General features: G+C 30.5%; 3 protein-coding genes and 2 non-coding genes across 6 annotated transcripts; 4 read left to right on the forward strand and 1 right to left on the reverse strand.

Annotated features, from left to right (window-relative positions):
- The first annotated feature begins 9,376 nt into the window (after positions 1-9,376).
- On the forward strand, positions 9,377-10,665 carry LOC127265297 (protein SOB FIVE-LIKE 5-like). The gene is made up of 4 exons (XM_051295036.1): positions 9,377-9,884; positions 9,983-10,048; positions 10,209-10,269; positions 10,356-10,665. Exons 1-4 carry the CDS (start codon positions 9,492-9,494, stop codon positions 10,382-10,384), a joined length of 549 nt encoding a protein of 182 aa, XP_051150993.1. The 5' UTR covers positions 9,377-9,491; the 3' UTR covers positions 10,385-10,665.
- A 2,951-nt stretch (positions 10,666-13,616) lies between these two features.
- Positions 13,617-13,688, forward strand: TRNAP-UGG (transfer RNA proline (anticodon UGG)). The gene has a single exon. It is a non-coding gene; the product is annotated as a tRNA-Pro (tRNA).
- Positions 13,689-13,760: 72 nt separating this feature from the next.
- On the forward strand, positions 13,761-13,832 carry TRNAP-CGG (transfer RNA proline (anticodon CGG)). The gene has a single exon. It is a non-coding gene; the product is annotated as a tRNA-Pro (tRNA).
- Positions 13,777-16,510, reverse strand: LOC127265140 (uncharacterized). The gene is made up of 5 exons (XM_051294821.1): positions 15,887-16,510; positions 15,358-15,499; positions 14,873-15,032; positions 14,320-14,517; positions 13,777-14,157 (listed from the first exon to the last, which is right to left on the reverse strand). The coding sequence occupies exons 1-5, from the start codon at positions 16,386-16,388 to the stop codon at positions 14,152-14,154; spliced, it is 1,008 nt and encodes a 335-aa protein (XP_051150778.1). The 5' UTR covers positions 16,389-16,510; the 3' UTR covers positions 13,777-14,151.
- A 2,487-nt stretch (positions 16,511-18,997) lies between these two features.
- On the forward strand, positions 18,998-26,139 carry LOC127265138 (polyadenylation and cleavage factor homolog 4). Of its 2 annotated transcripts, none has more exons than XM_051294818.1 (8): positions 18,998-19,758; positions 20,818-20,919; positions 21,009-21,272; positions 22,234-22,845; positions 23,273-23,423; positions 23,519-24,234; positions 24,311-24,847; positions 25,540-26,139. In XM_051294818.1, the coding sequence occupies exons 1-8, from the start codon at positions 19,414-19,416 to the stop codon at positions 25,579-25,581; spliced, it is 2,769 nt and encodes a 922-aa protein (XP_051150775.1). In that variant the 5' UTR covers positions 18,998-19,413; the 3' UTR covers positions 25,582-26,139. The 2 variants fall into 2 exon arrangements, with proteins under 2 accessions (XP_051150775.1, XP_051150776.1); XM_051294819.1 differs by having other exon boundaries at positions 23,561-24,234.
- The last annotated feature ends 82 nt before the right edge of the window (positions 26,140-26,221 follow it).

The raw sequence follows: 26,221 nt of genomic DNA on the forward strand, positions 1-26,221 counted from the left end.
ATGCTTAACGGCTACTTACTTAATTTAAAACATTACCATATAATACCTCCTCCTATCTAATCTAATAAAAATTAAAATAATTTCTTTTTTAATATTATATGTATATATATTTTTATATTTAAATTATATTTTATTGCTTCTATAAAAATATAATATTTTATTTGAATATACTGCTGAAATTACATATATTTATTTATAATCATTAATTTTATTATATTACTAATGATATTTTAAATAGATTAATAATTTAAAATTTATTTTTTCTGGTGTATTAATTTTGTATTTTAAGTTTAAAGTAGTGTAAAAAAAAAATACCCCCTCCGTCCCAACTAATCTGTCCATTTTAGCTTAGGCACGAAGTTTTAGTTATGATATAATTAGTAAGTAATTAAGAAATATATTAGTAAAAATAATTATTGTCGCTACCGATTTCTCCGACCATTGTCGAGGGAATGAAGTGCGCATCGGCGATGAGTTCCTAGCTGGAATCAGCTAAATTTTATTACTAATATCAAAAAAAAAAAATTATCACTAATATCAAAAGAAAAAATTTTAAAGTACTTTTACAAAAACGTCATATTGCAAACAAAGTGAAAAAAGATTCTAATATGAAACAATCGAAACTCTAACAAATATAAAAAAATAATAATAACTAATAAATAAATAGACTCATGTGTACTAAAAAAACATTCTTGTTTTTTTTTTTTCTTTTTTAATCATTTTTATTAGTTTATTACAAATGTTTGTATTATCGGTTGCTGGCACCAAGAATTTTATTGAGAGAGAGAAAAAAAATATCTATGAAGTTTTTAAAAGTTAAAATAACTAAAATAAATATAAAATATAATAAAATAATATTTTTTATTTGTTATAAATAACATAAATAAAAAAATATATGTGACAAATAAACACTAACTTAATTATCAGAAAAATTTTGGAATAAAATTTGGTAGGTTTTTGATACGTAACAAGTGATTAAGTACGTCTTTCATTAATGCAATTATTTAAAATGGTTATTCTATAAAGCCCGTATACTATTTCGTAAATTAAAATTAATTATTAATATTAGGGTGTGTTATTTGTGAGATTTATTTTTAGTTTTCGATTCTTAAAATGTTTTACTAAAACAAAAAGTATATTAAATCAAAAATATATATACTTTCATTTATTAATTTAATAAAATTTAATTTTATATTCAAAATATTATTCAATATATATATTTACATCAAATCAAATAATTATTTTATTCAAAATTTGAAATTTAGTTTGATTTGCTCTGCATTGGTAGTAGTATTAATTGTAGTAGCTTTGAATACTAAGCTATATGTTAACATTTATTGAATTTTTGGTAAATATTTACGTCAAATCAAATAATTATTCTAATTATTTTTTTTGATCTAATCGCATAATTTACAATCAATATAATAATATTTTTTAAAAAAAATAAAAACAATTCATAAATAAAACATTAAATTTATATCAAATAATAAAAATATTTCAACTTTTATTTCAATATTTCATCAAATAAAAATAGTTAAAATAACATTTTATTACATATATATATTAACTAATCACCACACTTAACTATATAAACTATTTTTTCTTAAATCCGCGCAAAGAGAAACGCGACTAATTTCGCAGGACGGAGGGAGTATAAAAATAAAAATAATTTTAAAAATTAGAATAAGTATCTTTGTTGTAGGTATAAAATAAAATAGAATGTCATCAACGTTGATGTGGTAAAGGGGAGAAAGTGAGGCGGATGGTGAAAAAAAAAATATTTTAAGAATAGAACACAAAAACACACCCTCCGAACAAAAATACAAAAAAAAAAAAAAAAAAAAAAAAAAAAACACAAAACACAAAACACAAAACAAACATACCCTGAGTATTATAAAAGTTTTATAAAAATTGATAAATATGATAAAATAAATAAGTAAAAAATAGCGAAAATTAATTATATTTATTAAAATATGAATAATAAAATTTAAATAAATAAAACTATTTATTTTTATCCGTCTTCATTCTTTTTCGTCCGACCTGCGAATAATTGTCCTTTTTCGCCCGACTTCTCTTTCGAACGACCGCCGTATCAGCTGTCATTCTTCGCCCGACTTCCTCTTTCGACCGACTCCCCGTAACAAGCCGTCCTCGTCCGACCTCATTTGGTCCGACCGCGGGGGCCAACCGACCATGACCATCCGACCGGCCCAACCGACAACTGACCAACCGACCGGCTCTGTTTGTCTTGTCTCCTTAGTGGACAACTGGTTCAACAGACTATTCTCTTGACAGACCTCCGCGTTTGCCGATACTTCTTCTTTGCCCGACCTTAGCACATCGATCTCCGTGTCCGACATTGTCCTGTCCGACCTCCGATCGGCCGATCATCCGTTTTTAAGATCCGCTACCATTATTTTATTATTCTTATTATTTTATTATATTTGTACGTAAACAATTATATTAGTATTACAAGACACTAATTGAAGTATATTTGCAATTTTTTCTTAATTATACTAGATTGTTATATAATATTTAATATTCAAATATTAACACGTAAAAAATAAATGAGGCTCCGGATGAAATAGTATTTATTTTTGTTGAATTTTTAATTTATTTACAAAAATACTAACATATGTATACAATATAAATAATTAAATTGAGTGTGGTATAGGTAGCGGTATCGTATTTGGTAGCCTATGGGGACAAAAATCTGAAGCACATGGGGTGGGTTGGGGGGGGGGGGTGGAACAGCACACGTGTGGCACTTGGACTAAACATCATCTTCAAACCAAAGTTAAAATCATTATTTTTAGTTTATTGTATTTCTCCATTTCCAATAATAACAAGATTGTACAAACCTTCATTAACCACTAATTATGAACATAAAAATAAATTTAATATATTTCCAGCAAAATAACAAGAATTATACACAAACTTAAGTCACCACTAATTATTAACATAAAATAAATTTAATAATTCTACAGACAAACAGAAACAAACATAAATACACCCAATTATTATTATTATTATTATTATTATTATAATTATTATTCACAATTAATTCCATGCACACACATACTCTAAAAGGGTACCTTTTTAAAAAAAATAAATAAAATTAAGGAAAAAAATATATACTTCTTCCGTCTCATAATAAACTTTTTTATTTTAATTTATCTCATAATAAAATATTTATTTTTTTAATAACTGTACTATCTATCTAATATTACAAATACCCTTACAATTTACAATATATTACACACATGTCATTACTTTTATATCACACAATACTAATAAGGTTATTTTAGTCATTCTCTTTATTATTCTTATTATATTTTAATATAATACTAATATTTTTAAAATTACGTGCAAAAAACAGATAGATACATAATTGTGAGACGAAGAAAGTATTAAAATTGTTTCTGAATTTTTATACGACTAAAAATATATATTTAATACAACATAAATAGATATTTAATATTTTAATAAAATTATATAATATCTTACATAATAAATAAAATTTAAATTATAATACTTTTAAAAAAAAAAAAAAAAGTGAATAGCACAAAGTACTTTTAAAAAAATAAAATAAAACATGAGTAGATAGAACTTTTTCATTACTCTCTTCTCTTCGTCGTCAATTTTTTTTTTTTTCTAGTATGTCCACTAAGGATGTGTTTGTTTGGGGATTCTCCCCAAATACATTATTCATCTCTTTTTTTAAAAAAAAATATCAAATCAAACACTTATTTTTTATTTTTTATATTATATTAAAAATTAATTTTACATTCAAAATATTACATCAATACATATTTATATCACATCATATAACTATTCAAATTCAAGATTTTTACTATTCAAATTCCACTTCAAAATCCAAACCCCCGAATAAAGAGACCCTAAATTTATCTCATTACTGATTTTGACAAACTCAATAAATTATCATTATCCTTGATTCAACACAGACTTGGCCACTAACTTTATCATATTCTTTCTTTTCATTTCTTTAACTTTTAACTTAAGGTGTGTTTCTTTAGGGAGGTTTGGGGAAATTTGGGTTTGAGTTTGATTTTTATTTGAATTTTGGGATGAGTTTGAATTTTGTTGTTTCTTTTATATTTGGGTTTGGTTGGAATTTTGGGAGTTTTGATGTGTATTGATTTGATGGATAATGAATAAAATAATATAAATATGTATTAAATTTAATTGATAAAATTTATATTGTATGATTTGATTATGAATTTATATTATACCCAACATATATATATATTGTATATATTTTTTTTCCCTTATAATTATATTAAATATGTTTCTTTACCCCAATTTTTTCAAATTTTACTATTTGGACTATGCGTTTTAATATTGTACCCAATAAAAAAATATTTTTTCCTCTCACAAAACATTACATCAAATATTATTTTAATACCAAAGTAAAACTAAAATTTCTCTAACTCAACCAAAAGAAACACACATATATTTTAATTTTAAAAAATAAAAATAAAAAAATAAAGTCAAATTTGTTGCATCTGGGTCGGCCAAATTGTGGACAACAGACCCATATTAATATAAATGTGTATTAATTTGTATAAAATATATAAATATACATATATGTTTATAAATTTATATTACAAAAAAATTTATTCTCTACAAAATAATTTATATATTGTATATATTTTATTCAATTATAATTATTATAATTTTTTTATATTTATAATTTTAAAACTTTTATTATCTTATTTTTTAAAAAAAAGGGAGGAAACCTTTTCGGACTTTGTTCCCCAAACTGTTGCTATTTGCCCAGTAAAAATACCCAAATTTGGGCTAAAGAAACAAACTCTAATTTTTAAAAATTACCTCAATTACTTTTTTACTTTTATTATTTTTGAATAAAATATTTATTTTTTTAAATCTACGTGTCAAGAAGTATTAAACATGCTTGGTCTACGGTGACTTCAAAATGGATGGCCTTTTGAAATTTTTGTAAGGTGCTAGCTAATTTATTATAACATATTTATTTTTTTACTATTTAATTTTTATAATTTTTTTATGAGAATAATATTGTTTTTTATCATAAAATATCATTTCAAATCATTAATATAATATCGTATAATGCCAAATTTTTATATTATTTAATGTTAATTATAATATGTATATTATTTTGATTTAATTATTGATATTGAAAACAACCAATGCCAAAAAGTGTCATAATTAACACCATAAAGGCCAATGAAGAAGGAAGACAGTACAATCCCATAAATGGATGGCATTTTGGCTGCCTTACATTTCACTGTTTTTTATTTTCACTGTTTGAAAGTGACACTCCAATAATAATAAATAAATAAATATAAAATAAAATAAAATAAAATAAAATAAAAATAATAATAATAATAAATAATGAGGATGATGATGATAAATCGATAAATAAATAAGTACCTTATTCTAATTCCAACTTGCAATAAAATATCCTTCCAAAGGTTTCAAATTTCAACGTCCATGCATGCATGCTTGTGTGTCTTTTTGGGTTTGAATCGATAAGACTTGATTTAATTATTTTATTTAAATAATATTTAATATGATATTTTATAAAAAAAAAATAAAATAAATATATGGAATTTAAATAGTAAGATTTAGAAACTTTTGCTAAAGAAACACTATTTTTTCATATATATATATATATATAGTGGAATTAGAAAAGAATATAAAATTATTATATATAATCTTGGTTGTTATTATATTAAAATTTGTAATCAAATAATGTAGCTATATGATTGTGTGGTATAAAATATTTCAATTTTGAATTTTTTTTTTTTTTTTTAAATCTAATGGCAACTTTATTGGTATAATGTGTTTATTTGGCAAAAAGTCTTGTTTGTTTGGGGTTTGGATTTTAAATTGTAAAATTTTAAATTTGAATAGTTGTTAGATATAATATAGATAAAAGTTGGATGTTTTGAATATAAAATTAATTTTTAATATAATATAAAAAAATTATTATTATTGGGACTCTTTGTTTCCAATGTATATATATATTTCTTTTTTTCTTTAACAATTTGTAATATTAAATATTATTTAAATATAAAATATAAACCAAAATTTTGCAATCCAAATTCAAAGGAACATGAACTAAGTTTTTTGTTTACTTGTGTGTGTATTACTTGTTTATTAGTATAATAATTGTCATTCAAAATTTTAATTTATTTTCAATTTTATTACCTTAAACAAATTCTTATTAAAAATGTTTTGTTCTTTCAAAGTTTAGTTCATTTTGTCATTATGATTCTTTATAAAAAATATATATATATTCTTTTTATCTTATAAAAAATACATTCAAATAATTATTCTATTTTATTTTATTTTTTTTTAAATAATAATTATAAACTTTAAAAAAATACATTTTAAATAATTTACATTGGATCCGGAGTGTGTGTACTTTTTTTTGTTTTCCAAAATTAAGTGATATATGGTAAATAGCTGGAAAACAAGTATATATATATATATAAACAACAAATTAAAAAGAAAATAAATAAATAAATAAATAATACAGAGAGACACGTGTGTGTATGTGTGTGTAATGATATTGAATTGCATATAAGTGAGGAAACAAGCACTTGGGTACAAATAGCCTGTCAACTCAACCTTTTTTTTTTTTTTTTTTTTAATATAATGTGGAAATTCGCAACTGTAATTTTTTGGTACGTTTTGGATAAATTTCAATTGAAATTTAATAATTTTTAAATTAAATCTAACAAAGCAAGTTACACTAGGCGAGTCATCTGTAACACAAAATGAGTAAGCTCCTCCGGAACCCCCCCTCTCTCTCTCTATATATATATATATATGTATTGTGTGGTGTATTTTTGTTTGGTCCACTCTCACATTTATTGCTCATAAGATATCTCTCTCTATTATTGCATGCATTGCATACCCTACACCCTAATTTCTATTTCAATTTCAATGCAGAATGAGTTGTTAAAATATATATATATATATATTATTATTATTATTATTATTATTTTCTTTAAAAGGCATCGGACTAGTGAAGTTATATGTGAAACGGTATAAGGTGTGGATTTTTCCTTTTATTTTTTTCTATTTTTTTAAGGATTTAATTTGCATCGCAACAATGTCCAGTTCCATCTAGTCAAATCTACTTCACCAACTAAACGTGAGAACTAAGTTAACTCATGATATTGTCTATTTTGCGCCAACTTGTATGTATTTGTTTTTGAACTTTTCGAAAAGATCTCATATTAAGGGAATTATATATGAGACGACTTATTAGGTGTGAATTTTTTCTTTTTATTTCTTTTTTTATTTTATCTGATTTTACAATATGAGACTTAAGTTTGCATCTCAGCTGGACGTGTGGTGCTAGATTAGTTCAAACAAAAAATAAAAGGGAACGAATGTATTATGTCTTGCCCAAATTGTTCGAACTGCCAATTGCGATTTGTCGAAAGATCAAATCAAAATCAAATTTTCTAAGTTATGGATCTAGTTTGTGTTTGTCAATCTTTATTTATTCCAACAGTTTTGATTCAAAAATAGATGATTCTTATTTAAACAACCAATTTATATTTATTTATTTATTTATTTAAATGAAAATGAGGACAAATGGGAATAGGACCACATTAACCATATTGATGTATATATATGATATGCCCCATCACCATTTTCATGAAACTATTTTCATATCCAACCTTCTGCTCATTTCTTTCTTTCTTTCTTTCTTTTATTACTATATCTTCTTCTTTTTTTTTTTTTCAAGGAAAATTTAAAATATGTGTTTGCTCTTGTTTTCGTATTTTACATTAAATTTATATATATATATATATACATATATCATTTTGGTGTTCATTACAACAAAAAAATTGGATGATTTATGAAGGAACTTTTTCTTTATAAAATCCGGAATTCGCTTAGAGCTTGTTAACCCCTATAACTAATTATCAATGAATCTAATGGAATATATATTATATGAAGTTGATGATCAAATACATAAATTCACTTTTGAGCTAGGCTTTTAATTATTGTGATTCGAAGTATTTTAGTTTACTTTTATTTTGCATAATATAATATTGTCTATTTTGAGCTGAGTCCGTACGGATTTATTTTTGGACTTATTTAAAAAAAATCTCAAACTAGTGGAGTTCATAAGGTGTGAAATTTTCTTTACAATTTTCTTTACTATTTTCAAATGGCCATTTAGGTAGCCTTCGAGGTTGAAAACGTCGATAGAAACCTACTAACAAACAAAAATTAAAGTTAGTGAAAAAACTCTTGTAGAAAATTTTTCAAAAAGGGTAGCTTGTGCACGTTCTTGTCGTTCTCCTCACACCATTTATTTCTAATGTAAGTAAATAAATAAATAAATAAATAATAGATAAATGAATAAACAATAACAAAAAAGGACATTTAATTAATTAAATAAATATTAAGGTATGGTATGTACACCTAAAGCATGCTAATTTTAAAGTAGTAGTGGTGGTAGTAGTAGTAGTAGTAGTACTTAATTAATTGTAGGGAAATGCAAACATGTCACTTTTAAACAAGTGAAAGTGTTGGGAAAGTCAAAAAAGGTTAGGACAACAAAGAACAAAAGGTATACTTTAGTTGGCCAATGATATGAATCTCTTACCTACAAATCATATGTAATAATATTAATAATAATAATAGCTAGTTTTATTTGGGGACAATCTTACCACTTTATCTTAATTCTTGTTGTGTCTAAACCTGACCAAAAGCTTCTTCCTCACCACTTCTTTATGTTTCTTGGTCATGTTTGTGCTCGTGCTTATGTTCGTGTCCGTATTCGTATTTGTGTTCCTCATTCGAATCTTTGAAAATTTTGGCGACAAATCCATTAAGTTAAGGGCCATAAAGTAATTTAACGGTAGACGATTTTACTGATGTGTTATGAAATGTAAGAGAGGTAATATGAAATTAAAAATTTGACCTACACTTTTACATATACTTGATGTATTCTCTTTAATTTATACCAAAACTTACCAGTACAGTGTTCTTTTTAGTTTTTGATTTACTAATTTCTGCAATATTTACCTGGTAGTAAAAAAAAAAATGAAAAAAAAGTTCGGATTAGTAAAGAAGCACTAACATATACCGAAATTTGTCGATCGCCGGGCCTTTTCCGGCCCACATCGACCGGGACAACTGGCAAGTTTGATTCTTCTCGAAAGAGATATGTATAATTTTTGGGGGGAAAAGGATAGAGCCAAAGGACAAAATATAGTCTATGATTTGAATGTGATTCATTTGGCTTCATGTCCCTTTAACACCCCCACCCCCATCCCACCCACCCACCCACCCTACTCTTTCCCTTCTATCCTCATTATAAATAGATGCAAATAAAGGTAAAAGAGGCTATACACATCACCAAGTCTTCTCATAACCTCAAGAATTATCAATCCTACTTTACAAGAAAAAAAAAAAAAAAAAAACCATTCTTGAATTCTTACAATACATACAGTCTGATGAACCTATCGGGTTCCGAATGCAGCAGCGGCTGCGAATCGGGGTGGACGAGGTACCTCAATCATTTCTCAAATTGCGGAGATCCTTATAACAATAATAATAGTAGAAGCAGGGGATTTGTCGACGAAAAGGGAGTGTATATCGACGATGATTATGATGATGATGAGGATCTTTCGATGGTTTCGGACGCGTCGTCGGGGCCGCCGCCGCCGCAGCAATTCCAAGAGTATCTTCATCATAATCAAGACTGTGCCTTTGAGAATCAGAAAATGAAGAACAAGCAGGAGAAGATGAGTAGAACTAAAGAAGGATTAATCAAGTGTAAGAAGAGGCAGAGTTTGAGCTGCCTTGATGATGACACTGCCAGCTCACCAATCTGTCAATTATCACAGGCAAGTTTGAATTTTGTAATAAGAAAAAAATAAAAGGAATCTTGATTGAGGGTTGTGTAATGAAATTTTGTTTAATTTGATTCAATTATTAATTTTAGGGCAATGTAGCTCATCAGGATCATCTCTCAAGCTTCTCACAGGTCTTTTCCTCTGCACATGTTGAGGTACTATTCATTCTTCAAAGAATCGATATATTTTTTTTACAAAAACATCAAATCAAATAATAATTTTTATTTTTTAAAAACTTTCAAAATTAATTGCTCCCTTCATATTCTATCACCCTTTACACCATACTTACAACCTTAAAACTCAATCTATCTTCAGGATGACTGTATAACAAAGAATCAATTTGGATTCTTTAAAGTCACTGCAAAAGGGAAGTCAGGTAGGCAGAAAGATAATATTTTTAAAAAAATAAATAAAACTGTAGAGCCTGATATCAATCTATTTATTTATTATTTATCCACACAGGGAGTTTCCTGGGAAGAAAGAGGCAGTGATAAGCAGGAGTAGAAATGCTGAAGGAATAAGATTCCAGAACTATCACCAAATGGCAGATGAAAATATTAAGACATCATTGTCATGTCTGTATCCCATAAGATAATAATCTATTTGCTATCATTTTTTTTTTTTTTTTTTATTTTTAATTTATTTTTTATATGTTATTTGTTCTTGTCCTTTCAGCTTTGCAGTAGGGAACAACCTAAGATCATAAATGTAAAAAACCTAGTCTTGAAAAAAAAAAAAACAAAAGATTAAACCATTTTTGCTCTCTTATAGTCTCTTCCATGAAGCTTCATCTATGGTTAAAAAATAAATTTAAAAAAAAAAAATCAAGGGCTCTATTTTCTTGTCGGTATATTACACAGAAATACTTTAGAAATAAAGTGTAATAAATAAAGACATGACAGTGTTGGGTCAAGAATATATATATATATATATGGGCAACTAATAATGAGCGGTGATATAGAAAGAGGCAGGGGTAATGTAATATTTCATCCGTTTCCAAAACTACAGTCTGAGTTGTGTTTTGCACTTGATTTAAAAAATATTAATATTATATTAGTAGTGAGTAAATACGGATAAAAATAAACTTTTTTGCCCTTGTGAATATATTAGTGTAAAAAATAGTGGCAATTATGTAATAATAATGAAAGAGTAAGAGTAGCTTTATAGCGATATGATTATTAATGAAAATGAGACTATTATTTTGAGACGAACAAAAATGATAAACAAGACAATTGTATTGGGACGGAGTGAGTATAATAAGTTATAAGCATAAAGTGAAATGAAATCTTGGTTCCCACTTAAGCATTACACACAACAAAACTTGAGAGGTATCATCTTCTTGATGTTATATACTCCATTCGTCTCATAACAAACTATCTATTTTTTTTCATTTTAGTCCGTCTCATAACAAAGTATCCATTTTTTTAGTAACTGTATTATCTACCTAATATTACAAATACCCTTACAACTTACAATATATTACATAAATGTTATTACATTTATATCACACAATTCTGATAAGGTTATTTTAGTCATTTATATTTTATTCGTAATACATCCCAATATAATATTAATATTTCTAAAACTCCGTGCACAAACAAACAGATACCTAATTATGAGACGGAGGGAATATATTTTTTATAATGTGAAAATCTGTCACCGTTATCGTTAAGGTGCGTTCAGAATAATTTTCGACTGAATCTAGCAGTGTACAAACTATCACACTAAACAAACCATATGTGTCATACAAAACCAGAACACATCGAGATTTTATTTAATTTTTTTTATTGTAGTAGAAGTAGAAGTGGAAAAGTCCAAAAGGGACATCCTCCCCACCACTAATTGTGACAGACAGCACAGGTACATATGTACATATATACTAAATTTGTGATCCCTATGAATGTAAAAAGTATGCAATAATTGAATTGAATTCCTACAAATAAGAATTGAAGTTCTGTTACCCTCAGAATGTGAAATTAAGACATATTTATATATATATATATATATATGTATGTATAATTGGAGAATGACAGTAGAGATATACATGCAAGGAAAAAGACAAGCCCTCCCAGCTGTGTGCTGGTTTACACTTTCATGGTACTATTACCTCTCTAATAATTGAGCTAGCTAGCTATACCTATATTTTAATTCTTAATCGTTATTGTTGTGAAGAATCCAATAAAAATAATTATTAAAAAAAAATGACAAACAGAATTACATAAGGTGGTGGCTATGTACACAGAAAAATAAGAGAATCTTATTAGGATTTCAGAATGTAAACACAATCAAAAAATTACATCATAGTAAATATTTATAATAATTCAAATCAAATTTAACTGACTGGACTCAAAAAATAGACCTAATTAGAGGCTACGTTGCCCTCCCGAATCTCCAAGTTGGGACGTTGCCCCTAATCCCACTTGCTGATTGGTTAACGAGACTTTCAATAAAGATAATAAAAATAAAATAAAATTGACAAAAAGAATTATGTGAGATGTTGGCTATGTACACATAGGAGATGAGAATAAGAAGAATCTTATTAGAATTTCAGAATGTGAACACAATCAGATTTATAATAATTCAAATCAAATTTAACTGTCTGGGCTAAAAAAAGATAGATCCAATTCTGAACTTCCAAGTTGGGACATTGCCCCTAATCCCACTCGTTGAATGGTTAACGAAATTTCCATACAATTCAGTGAAGTTACAACAAACATCGAAACATCAGATTCAGGTATCCAACAATAACTAATTAAGAAAGTTAACAAGAAGATATATCAAGATCAAGATTAGAAGTTATAGGATTATATTATGAGTGTACATGTTGATGTTCTTGCGGTTTTTCTTAATTAATGATAAAAATTAACAAGAAGATATATCAAGATCAAGATTAGAAGTTATAGGATTATACTATGAGTGTACATGTCGATGTTTTTGTGATTTTTCTTAATTAATGATATTTTTTTTATTATTATCATATAAAATATTTTGAAAAAAGAAGAAATTATTCATTTATATTCTTGTCAAAGGTTGTCCCATCCTGATGGAAGTATTTGTCCACATTCTGTTAAAGAAAAGAAAAGAGGGGTTTTGGCCTTGTGATTGCCCCCAATAATTATATTTCTTTTATATAATATAATATATTATAATATGCCTTTGGATTACTAGCTAATAATCTGCAGCAATTATTGATCAAAGTGATGATGACGATGCATACACGTGCATTGCATGCTGCCACAGGCAAGAGTCATTCCAAGATAACATCATTTTGCAATTTATTTAATTTTTATAAAAATGAATAAATAAATCCATGGACAAGCAACTGAATTCAAATCCCAAAGGATAAACATCTCCACGTGTGCAGACAATCATATATATGTAAATTTATATAAGATGTCTATTATGTGGTTTTGTGTGTAAATGTCATTTCACTTTCAAATTAAAGGACAAAATAACACATTCTTTAAAGACTGAATCAATTAATCCATGGCTCCCACACACTTTTAATTTATAAGGGCCACATTTATTAATTTAATTAAATATCCCCAAAGGGAATCTTGCAACCTCGATGTATATATATATATATATTGATATATTCTCCAATTAATTAAATTAAATTCTTTTTTTCACTATATGTGACCAAATTTTGTATGCATGATTATTTACTTAGTTATATCATAATTATAGTTAATAAATAATGTTAATTAAAGATTAACAACAAGTGGGCATTTGGTCTAGTGGTATGATTCTCGCTTTGGGTGCGAGAGGTCCCGAGTTCGATTCTCGGAATGCCCCTTTTAAAACTTCACATAATTTTCATCTACTTTTTAAGATTAGATATTTAAATTATAAATACGAATATCAAATGGGCATTTGGTCTAGTGGTATGATTCTCGCTTCGGGTGCGAGAGGTCCCGAGTTCGATTCTCGGAATGCCCCGTTTACATTCTTTTTTGACTTTCCAAAACTACCCTTACACAACAACCTAATACAATAAGAACATAGTTGCACAATCAAGAACAAGAAAACATGAACCATCATAAAGCAGCAGCTTATCCAAAGGATTCAACAAAAAACAGCACAATTTTTGGCAGATTATCAGCAAAATGACAAGAAGATTGCCCAGTCAGACCCGGGGAAATGGAAAATTTTATGAACGAACGTCTACCTGTTCTTTGAGTCGAGACAAGATTTCGGCACCATGAAGTTTCCAAATTTCACTTTTCTTGAATCTTCAGTGACTTGTATGATCTTTTCTTCAATCCTGCAGTTTATGGAAACAGTGGACGAACTTTTACTTGACTATAAGGCTTTTTGAGCAATTACCGACATGGATTAGCAAACAATACTTGGCGCAATACATTAGAGCTAGAACATATAAGTGGGTTGTGAACAATTTGAGTGATAAGAGGACAATTATTCATACCCTGAATCGCTTTCTGCGGGAGTCGTCAGGGCTATATTGTGGTGTTTGTGAAGGGCGAACAGATGCTCCACTTCTGTAATTTTCCGGCCCAGTTGCCGGAGTCCATCTTCTAATGTGTTCTGCTTGGCCCCTACCACTTCGAAACGATCCATCCTTATCCCAAGTCACTTCATAATCAGCCCTCATCCGGGATCCTTGCTGCAATAGTTATAATTATCGAAAAGCAGTTCTTATTTAGTGGCACAAAGAAATTTGGTGCAAGACATTTTCATACAAGACACAACAATGGTTATATTGATTTGCTTCTGCATGCAATGCTGTGATCATCTAACTCATATTTTTTTATTTGTTACATTATATTAAAAATCAATTTTACATTCAAACCCATCCAAACACGCCTTCAATATCAAGAATCATACATAGTTGAAACTTTCAAATGATGTCTGAAAATCAAGAAACATATTAAAAGCAGAATATGCTCCGACATGCCATTACCCTTTTTTTTTTTTCAGAAGGGAAGAAAGATAAGCAAAAGAGAGAAGGGGTTGTGTACCTTATTTAAAGAGCGGCCACATAAAACCTTCAAGGCATTACAGAAGTCTTTGTGATCTTCAAATTGAGCCACAATCTTACAGTGAAGACCTGAAACTAGATTCTCATTATCTTCATCCTCTCCCTCACCCGCATCATTGTCCTCCCCAACATCAAGACACCTATGGAACAGATAGATATAGAAACAAGGAATTAATAAAATCCTACAAGAACTTAAACTTAAAAAATGGCTATTACTTTCATCATGATCATGCTTCTAAAAATGGCTATTACTTTCATTAGTGTATCTATAAATAATGCAGGATATATCAGATTCAAATACTACAATCGATAATATCTTAGCCACTTAACAGCATACTACAAATGAGCAGTGTAAAAGAAATGCATAACATTATCAAGAACAAAAGTGTAAAGAATTCTTCAGTATTCAATAAATTCATCGATATGGCAGACAAACAAACCACCGAAAGATAACTACAACCGCACCTTATCTTTCCAAATACTGAAAATATTGTATGAGTAACGAGCATTGAAGGTTTTGAAGAAACACGAGGCTCAGCAAACCACCTCGATGGAACACCCCTCAGTATGATTGTATCTGGCTCCTGTTTATCAACCCTTTGATATCCTACCAAAAGTCATCGATAAATTATGTTACCATAAAAGAAAATTACTAATAAGAACACAGTATAGCATAAAATTATAATGATAAAGCACAATATCGATTTAATATATAAAAATATGATATAATAAGCCAGGAACAAATGCAAAACAAATCAACAACATCAATGGTGGATTCCATTCTGCATTTGTGAACTTGTTTCAAGAAAATTCGATCTTCCACTGCCCTATTCCACCAAGAATTTACAAAACTGGCATGAACTAGTTTGGCTTCATATTTAGTTCTTAGTCCATGAAATCAATCCATTAGAACATGAATTTCAGCTCATTCGTTGGTTTCTTCGATTTCGTAGTTCTCTACAAGTTCAATCTACGAAGCATTTACAAGACTGACCTCTAGGTCTGAAGGCTGCAATATCCTCCCACTCTTTCCTCATCCTTGCAAAATCATCGCCTGCGTAAACCTCACCGACTAACTTAAACTTCACGCCCTCCAAATTCAGTTCCATTCCATCCATGGCCGCCACAATCTCCTTCCTCCACTTAAAAAACTCCTTCTCCACATCCTCCTCCCCGCTCATCCCCAATTTCTTCAACAGGAAAGTAAAATCCAGCACGACCAAGCTTCCACGCGCCACAGGATCTTCCCGCTTCCGCTTCTTCAGGTCTCTGTACTTAAAAATCTTGATATCTTCTTCAGGAACCGAGATCGAGTGCCATGACCTGAGATACTCGATCAGCGAATTCTTAAGCTTCCACTCATCGACTGGAGATACAGATTTGTCGGCTCGGTAAATTGTTAGGTTGAATTTGATCCGCGGCGTGAGGGAGAGGCCGGATTCGAGTTGAAACGATTCCGTAGGGAGTAGTGCAATGGGTGGCTTGCGGTGGCTCATGGCGGCGCCGCTCGTTGCCGGAAGTAAGGGTTCCTAGTGTTCTACTAATGCCGCGAAAATGCCTTGCGATGATGATGGGAGAATCTGAACCGTCGATGTGATCCACACCCAACTTGATGGAAAGTATTTACAAAATACAAATGTCTCTACACTCAGAAATTGAATCCCTTTTCCTTTTTTTTTTTTTTTTTTTTTTTAAATTTTTAAACAGAGCAAATTTAATTTGAATAGTATAATTCCTCTGTCCATGGTTGACTTTTAATTTTTAATTTTCTTTTTAGATTTTTAAATATCAATATTATAATAGGTTGCTGTATAAAAAGACAAAAATACCTAGTATTGTATAATATAAATATATCTTTAGTACCATTACTAAATTAACAAATGATAATTGTATTTCAATTTTTTTTTAAAAAAAAAGTTATATATTTATATTATTATATTTTAAATTTTATATTAATTATTATATTATATTTGATTTTGACTTAAAATATTTATAAATATTTTTATTTAATTGAAAATTTAATTATTTTTTATTGTATTTCTTTTTTAAATTCTATTCGAATTATATATAAATATTATAAATATTTTTTATTAATTAAAAATTTCTATTCGAATAACATTTGTCATTTTGGGTATTTGTTTAATTTAGTTCAAATGCTAAATATCTACATATTTACAAATATACGAACACTAAAGCAGCTCTACTCTCATCTATAGTTTCTTTTTAGGGTGTGTTCGTTTGTAAGATTCCTATTATTCATTCAAATATTTTTCTCTTAAAATATCAAATCAAATACTTATTTTTTATTTTATATTAAAAATTAATTGTACATTCAAAACATCACGTCAATACCTATTTATATCACATCATACAACTATTCAAATTCAGAATTTTTACTATTCAAATTTCAATCTAAAATCCAAACCCTCAAACAAACACACCTTAAAGGGTACATTTTGTTTTTTTTTCTTTTTGTTTTTTTTTTAATAAAACAAACTGGGTTTTTTTTTTTTTTTTTAGATTATTTTTTAATTTAAATATTATTTGGATATTTTGGGATTTTTTTTCCTTCAAATAGTTTTATTTGTATCTTATATTACTAATAGAATAATATTTGTACAAAAAATTATACAAAATATAAGAATATTTTTAATGTTAAATACAATGTTGCAAAATGTAAACGTGGCCCTTAGAGATGGACGAAAGAAGTATAATATTTCATTTTGTATTTAAGTAAAAATGTACAAAATATTTATTTTCTTGATTGTATAAAATTCTCTTATATTAAATTATATTATATATAAAATATTATATTCGTCCAAAACTGTTATTTGATTATAATCGTTTTTATTTGTCTAAAACTTTTCAACACATTAACGCATAACAAGTCGGTAAATCCAAACTTCTTGTAGCTACAAGAAACAACATCATTTAAAAAGTTAAATTTTGATACTTCGATATTTTCTAGTATGATATATTTTTACTGTTCTTCATCCATATAAACCCCCGCACAATGGGTTTGTTTCTTTTGCTCAAAATCCTATATTTCTACTATTTAGAAATACACAATTTTTCTTACAAAATATTCCATGATATTTTGAAACATACCCCGTAGTCTTTTATAGTTTCTTTTGAAAAATTTCAAAACTTCGTTGTATACACACTTGCAACATAATCCAATAATTAAACGGATATAAGAAGGATTGGAACACTCGTCCCTGCTTTAAAATCAGCCATCAACCCGTATCAGCGAGATTCAATTAAATTTTAGAATTATTCAATATATAATATTAATATTATATTTTCTTACAAAAGTCAACAATTAAGCATAAAATATTTACAAACACAATGCAATAGTTTTCTTTTTAGTCTATCTCAAACACTCTGTAATATTTTAAAAATAAAAAATAATTAAATATATTTAATATGTATATCACATTTTATCTTATCACATCATTCAAATAAAAAATAAATATACACTATTTTCTCATCATATTACCTAATTTTTAAATTATTCTACTAAATACTATTTTATCTAAATTATAATACTGCAAATAAATATTACACATATTTGAGACGAATGAAGTATTTTTTATGTGATTCCCTATATTTTACATTGGAAACTATCTCACACTGAAATACTCCTATTAAACAAACAAACCCTTAATTTTAAATTAAAATAAAACAAATCTCTTTTATTTTTTAAATGTCTTTCCGTCCCACGTATTATGTCATATTTTTTATTTTTTTATCCGTCTTATATATATTTTATTTTTTAAAAAAATTATACATTTAATTATATTTTAAATTTTATAATTTATACAATTTTTTATTTTAATCTTAATTAATAATTATTTTTATTAATATATTTTTAATTATTTATTAATACCATTCTTATTAAATTTTAGTGTTTATATTAAATTTGACATTATGAGTAATTTTTTAAAAAATTACTATTTAAATATTTAACTGTTAAAAATAAACCCTATTTTAGTGGTCATGCAACACTTTTGTCTTGTCCGTACAGCCAAAATAATAAATAACATAAAATAAAAATCAATTAAACAAAATAACATGCTGTGTATATATATTCATTTCTGCCGGTTAAAAAAAAAAAAGAAAAAAAAGGATATTATTCAAGATCGTCTCCTTTCCCCAAACCCCCGTCCACAATCCTCTCTGCCGCGCCGGTGGATTTACGGCAGATCCCTATCTCCGTGCGACCTCCGCCGCTATGCTGTGGCTGATGCCGTAAGCCCACACTTTCACCGCCTTCTCAATATACGCGTCTATGGTTTCCATTTCCGCCATTTAACTTCCCGATTCCGCCGACGCGGACGGACTCGCCAAGAGGAACGCCTCCTGCAAATTCTGTTAGCATACGTGCTTGCTTGACTCGAGATTGGGAATCACATCGATTACGGTTTTTATATGTACGGTTATTGTATGCAGTCGTGCTCCGGTTCAAAACCCTAGTTTTGATCTAAGTAGTGAATTTCATCGGCCCTTTGTTCTCGGTGAATGGACCGTACCTCGAGATTTCAGAACCCTATGTCTCTGAGCAGCGGGGGTTTTAACAAACCCCCGTCGATTCAAAACGAAGGTGTTGGGATGAAGCCCCTGCCGCCGATGATTCTCGATCGATTCAGGGCTATGGTGAAGGAGAGAGAGGACGAGCTTAAGGTTTTTGGTGGTGGGGCACTATTGCCCTTGAGCACAGATGAAATTGTGCGGATTTACGAGATTGTTTTGTCTGAGCTCACAATGAATTCGAAGCCAATCATCACAGATCTCACTATAATTGCGGGAGAGCAGAGGGCTCACGTTGAAGGAATTGCGGACGCCATTTGTGCTCGGATTATTGAGGTATAGCATTTGGGCTACTGCTGTAATTCTCGAACGGCTTCTCTTCTGTAGTTATTGTAGTGTGTTGAATTCAAATGTATTGTTGTTGATTGAGTTGGAATGGTGGTGCAGAAGTTGGTTTAAATTGCTTCTTTGTTTCTCCTTCTCCTTTTCTTTTTTCATTATTTACATTTCTGTTTATATTTTTTGCTCCACAAATTTGTGCCACACTTAATTTGAAAAGTTAAGTTCATTAAGTATGAAATTGGGAATGTGAGATTGCAAACATATATCATTATATATATATATATATATTTATTAGTAATCTTTAAATGAAGAAATTCAAGCTGCCAAGTTCAGATTTAATTTCAATAAAAATGTTGGATTTCAAGAAAGCTTCATTCTTCAGTAATTGGAAATAACCAGAATTAAAATCCTGGCTTACGTCATTTGCTTGCTGTAAAGAAACCTGTGGAAATTTACAGGTAAATCACATGTATGATGGTAGTTTATGCGTTTTTACAAAAGTCACATTCCTATCTCTACAACTACTTTGGGAAGAATTAGTATATTGGTAGAACTTTCAGATATGTAGACCAGAATTTTCTTTATTGAAGGAGAAAGGTTGGCCTTGTTCTGCTCTTTAATTGCTGGGGATCATGACTTCTGTATGGTATAGTATTTGTTTTGTTTCATCACTTCCACGCATACAGGAAATTTGATATTTGAAATTTCCAGGCATACAGGAGAGAAGAATCACAGAACTTGGATGTTACTTCTCAATTGGTTTGCATTGTACTTTTCACTAAACCTTGGAATCTAGGCCATGCCTTAACGATATTAGTGTTTCTTTGTCTAATAGATTATGTTCTTCTTCTCCTCTTTTAATCTATTTTTTTAGTTTTTGAAGTTAAGAAAAATATTCTTGTTTTAATTTGTAAGTCTTCCATGGTTTTTTGCCTTACCCTGGCGAAGGAATATAATATGGATATTTTACTTGTTTATTGAATGTGTATTAGTTGGATCACATGTTCTATGTTTGATGCTTTCCTCTTTGTCTGTGATAACTGTCTTGCCCAGGTTCCTGCTGATCAGAAACTTCCTTCTCTGTACCTTTTAGACAGCATTGTCAAGAATATAGGCAAGGAATACATTAAACACTTTGCTGCTCGCTTGCCTGTGGTGAGATTAATTTAAGTTTTTGAATGCTTTGCAATATTTTGAGTGACTACTTGATCTAATGTCTTTCAACATGCCTATGATTATTAAAGGTTTTCTGTGAAGCCTATGCACAAGTCCACCCTAGCATGCATCCAGCAATGCGTCATCTTTTTGGTACATGGGCTACAGTCTTTCCATTGATAGTACTCCAAACTATAGAGGCACAATTGCAGTTTTCTCCTTCCATGAATCGACAACCCACTGGCTCAAGTTCAACAAGAGCTTCTGAGTCTCCTAGGCCAACACGTGGTATACACATAAATCCTAAATATTTGGAAGTTCAGCCTCATTTTGGACATTCGACCATTGATCCTGTAAGCTTTCATGCAATCTGTGTTCTTAGTAGTGCAAGTGTTTTTTCTTTTCCTTTCCTTTTTTCCCATTATTACTGCTTCTGTTCTCTTTTTCATTCCATCAAGGCTTTTTCCTATGCACACATTATATAGCTAGTATTACTAAGACAATTCTGTTTTATTTCAAATTGGATTGTTGTGCATTATCATCCCTTAGTTTTCTAATAGTTTGAGCATTGGAAGATTTTCCATGAATTAAAATAGACAATAACATAATTTAGAAAACCTGAAAATTCTTGAGGTTTATATGTATTTGGCAGAGGCAGATGGACTTCCACTGGGCTTGTGCATGTTCTTAAGCTGTCACATCTGCGAATGGAATCTCTCATTGAATGTGGCTAGAAACCTTTTGTTTGACCTGTCTCAATTTTGAATGATATGCAGAGATAGGGATGTTGGTTACTTCTACACAATTTGTTCCTTTCCATCTCCACATATGATCAAGTTTAAGGCTATCAAGCATTTCTATTGCTATCAACTAAGCTTACAAGTTCAATATATACAAGCTATGGTTGTTAAATTGCTTTATTACTTTGTTCTGGCTGGATATGAAACTTTCTGAGCACAAGTTGCAATTGACCAGCATCTTGGCTGTATTTTGACTTGTGTTTAGCAGTATTCTGTGTTTTGTTGTGTAAAGCCCCAATTGTCTCCTTGCTTAGGTTCTCTGTGCAACATCTGGTGTGATTTCTTCTTCTTTGAGGCATCATGATATTGCTATTTAATTCTGCCAACATTTTGGCGCTGTTCTGTGATTTTAGCCCTTCCCCTGCTTTCTAAAATTACATCATTCTTGTTTATCTTCAATGTGAAATGTCCATGGGATGAGTTGATAGACATCTAAATGCTGAAGCATTCTTAGTTGCTCTGCGTCGATGCTTTCCAATAATGTTTTTTATTATCTCACGTTTTCAATTTACAGATAGGAACTGAAGAACTAAACACAATTGGCCGTTCAGAACTTGGAACTTCTGGTCTTGAGGCCGTAAAGAAGTCGCTTCCATCAACTTCCAGGATTATGCGGCCTTCCTCTCCTTATAAAATTGGGCATGTTGGATCATTTTCCCCATTGATTGATGAATTTGGTAAGGATGGTTCTCCTAATAGAATTGCTTTCAGGACCTCACCATCTCGTCCTGGGATCAATCCTGGGCTAAGCAGAGTGATGGGGAAAGATGAGGATACACATGAATGGCGGAATAGAAATTGGCAGGGGATTTCCAGTCAATATCCTAAAACATCTGCTTCTCATAAGTACGGCAATGGGGCTGATCTTAGTGGGCCTAGAGCTTTGATTAGTGCCTATGGAATGGATGAAAGAGAAAAAAATTTGAAACGGAAACATCCGGTGGACTCAAATGGTGCTGACCAAAAGGCAGCTATTAAGACATGGCAAAACACAGAAGAGGAAGAATTTGACTGGGAAGATATGAACCCAACTCATCCACCTCCTAGTAAATTGATGTCAAAACATGGCCTTACAACTAACCATGCTGGTCCTCCATTACCTGATTACCGAGGCAACCTGTCCAAGGTTGGATTGCCTTCTATCCTTAGGTGCTCCATTATAGAGGTTGTTTAGAGCATGAGTGTTTATTTAACTATTTCTCTTTGGAGTCCTTTAAAAAAAAGAAATAATGAATCCATCTTCTTCGGTAGAGCTAGAAGTTCACAAGATTCTAAACTCAGTTAACTGTGTACTTGTTCATTAAACTTGTCTCTTATATTTATTATTACGGTCAAATTAGATTATCTATATTTCTGTTTGTGTGTCATATCGATTGATACATCTGTTGTTCAGATCCTAATTTTGCTGCTGTTGTTCTTTTCCTTACATACATAATGGGTTTTTAGTGAAATCCAGTTTCTATCTTCATTATTTGTTAGTTGTTGACAATACAATTACAATCTTAGAAATCATTTTGATTTTTACCTTGATTTGTTTCTTTGTTCATTTTCAGTCAGGTCGTGAATCAATTAACAACTCTGGGGGAGTCCTGCCAAATGCTGCTGGCTCAAGTGATGTGCCGAGTCAGATTCCTCCTAACATGGCCCGAGAACCCTTGTCTTTCCCACATCATCAACCTCAGAGAAATGTGAATGTTGAAGCTGGTAATTTTTATTTCATTATATCTAGATAGAAGCTTTTTAGCTGCTAGAAGGAAAAGTCCCCATTATTTGCATTTTTTTTTTTTTTAAAAATACAGATAGAAAGTTTGGCAGGCCTACTGATATTGTGCAAACATTAGGTTCTCCATACGACCTTCCGGCTCCTGATATTCGATCAGCTGATGATGCATCTGCACCAATGGCTTGGGGTCCTACTAAGCTTGAGAGCTCACATGCTCTGCCTTCACTTTCTTCTCTTCCTCAACAAATCCATACCAGAGGTCAATTTGGTATGAACAGTGCTGGCAATATGGGTGTTGACCAGAGTTTGAACAAGACTGTTCATAATGAGCATCATTTCAGCATCACTGGGAGCATGTCTCAGCTTAACCTACCTCAAATTCATGGTCAGCGCCCACCCATAAATTTGCAAAATGCTTCCCTGCCAAATTCATTTATGGTCCAAGGGTCTAGACAAAACTTTCCTTTGCCATCTTCAGTACCCCCTCCATCCAATCCGATGATACGACCTCTCAATTATGGATACATGGGACCAATGCAGGGTCCTCCAATTTGCACTGCTTCATCTATTCTAATTCCTGGTGGACAGCCATCAATGCCAATCCATAATGCTCCTAACATGCCATTTAATGTCCATGGGGGAGCTGTACCCTCTCTACCAGGAGTTCCTCTTCCTGGTCCATCTCAGCCACTACCTATAGGTCAAATTGCTCCCAACCCTCCAGCTGGGAGTGCATTCACAGGTTTAATTAGTTCTTTAATGGCCCAAGGTTTAATATCAGCCACAAAGCAGGTATGCACTGCACTTTTCATGTCATTGAGTAATTGTCTTGAAAATTTTCTTCATATGCATACTATGCCATGTATAGGATTCTGTTGGACTGGAATTCGATCAAGACATGCTCAAGGTGCGACACGAATCTGCGATAACTGCTTTATATGCAGATCTTCCTAGACAATGCAAAAGTTGTGGTCGTCGATTCAAAGACCAAGAGGAACACAGTAAGCATATGGATTGGCATGTCAGCAAGGACCGGACATTGAAAAACCGTAAGACAAAGCCTCCGCCAAAGTATTTTGTGAGTGTTAGTATGTTGCTCAGAGGCACGGAGGCCGTGGGACCTGAGGCAGTTCCTGGATTTTTACCTGCTGAGAGCACTGTGGAAAAGAAGGATGATGAAGAATTGGCTGTTCCTGCCGATGAAGACCAGAACACATGCGCATTGTGTGGAGAACCCTTTGAAGATTTTTACAGTGATGAAATGGAAGAATGGATGTACAAGGGCGCTGTTTATATGTATGCTGCAGCTGGTTCAACAGCCGGAATGGACAGATCACAGTTAGGACCAATAGTTCATGCTAAATGTAGATCGGACTCTCATGAAGATTTTGGAAAGGATAAGGGGGTAAGCATTTCTTTTTCATTTAAGTTGGAGCATTCTTTAGTTAACCTTTAAATCATTTTCTGCAATTTATAAATAATTTCAAAGTCACAACCATACTACAAGTCTACGATTGCCAGATAAATTTCTTGATTAATGTTCAAAAACATTTTCTGCTTCAAGCTTTCTATAGTTTCCTGGGCATTTCATCACAGAAACAATCCTCAATTGTTCCTATTGATTACTTACGGATGCAACTTAGGACTATTGCTTCATTTATCTCCAGTTTCTAGCTTTCTCTCATGAATTGAATAAACATTTAATACTACAAAATTTAGGAGACCACTCAGAAACTAGGGACAATGAGCTCGTAATAATGAGTTTGTTCTGCCATATATGCATCGTCTTACAGATAATTGTAGGCGTAAGATCTAGGGGGCTTCACAATAGTTGTAAGTGCAGCTATGTAAGTAGTTTCAGTAAGCTTCAAATTTTGACACTGGCATTGTTGTCTTTTGCAATATGTATTGTACTGGGCAGTGTTGCGTATGCTGCATTTATGATTGTAGTTCCATCAAATATTATCGACATTAGAAAGTGTTTGTGTATTTTCAGTAGCCAAATTACTGAAAATCGAACTGCCCGTTATTGCATGCTTGTGAATCAGTACAAACATGAAAAGTAACTGACTGAACCTTCTTGCTCTCCATCTGCAGGAACCAACAGAAGAAGATAGGCGAAAAAGATTGCAAAGTTAGGATTCTCGATTTTGATATCTAGGTCGCCCTGTAGCTTTAACCTCGAGTTTTCTTAAGTTGATTCCTTTTCTTTACAAAATAGATTCATGTAAATGTGTAGCGAAGATGTATGATTATTCCCATTGTTCTGAAAGAGAGAGAGAGGGGTTAAACAGAAAAAAAGGAAAAATCTTTGGCAACCTTTTATTCTTAACACCATTCATTTGGTTAACTCTCGAATGATGGTTGCCGGATTTGGAAATTAGTTTCCTATTTTTGAATTTTCTCTTAACCGTTGATTTTCCGGCTCTGACTGAGTTTGCAGTGTGGCTCCTGTTTTGCAGGAAGGTGTGGTTTTTTAGCTTTTTGTGTTGTGGTAAAGCAATCTTTCTATCTATCTGGTTTGGTGTTGGGAGTTTGCAGTGATGATATTGAATGGAGCAAATCCTGCTGGTTTGTTTTCGACTTTGTTTGCTTATTTACTTAAAGCCATTGTTGAAGTTGTAATTTGACATAAGTCTGTTTCTGCATCTTTTCTTGTTCTGCAAACGAAAATGAAGTGATGATAGATTGGTTGGAGCTACTTTGTCTTTGTGGAATTACTTATTTTATTTTATTTTGTTCTGAATAAATTGGATTGATCGATTGTTACCATATAGGG

This window comes from Andrographis paniculata, unplaced genomic scaffold (genome assembly GCF_009805555.1).
Source record: "Andrographis paniculata isolate CXL003 unplaced genomic scaffold, ASM980555v1 Contig72END, whole genome shotgun sequence".
Classification (NCBI taxonomy): domain Eukaryota; kingdom Viridiplantae; phylum Streptophyta; class Magnoliopsida; order Lamiales; family Acanthaceae; genus Andrographis; species Andrographis paniculata.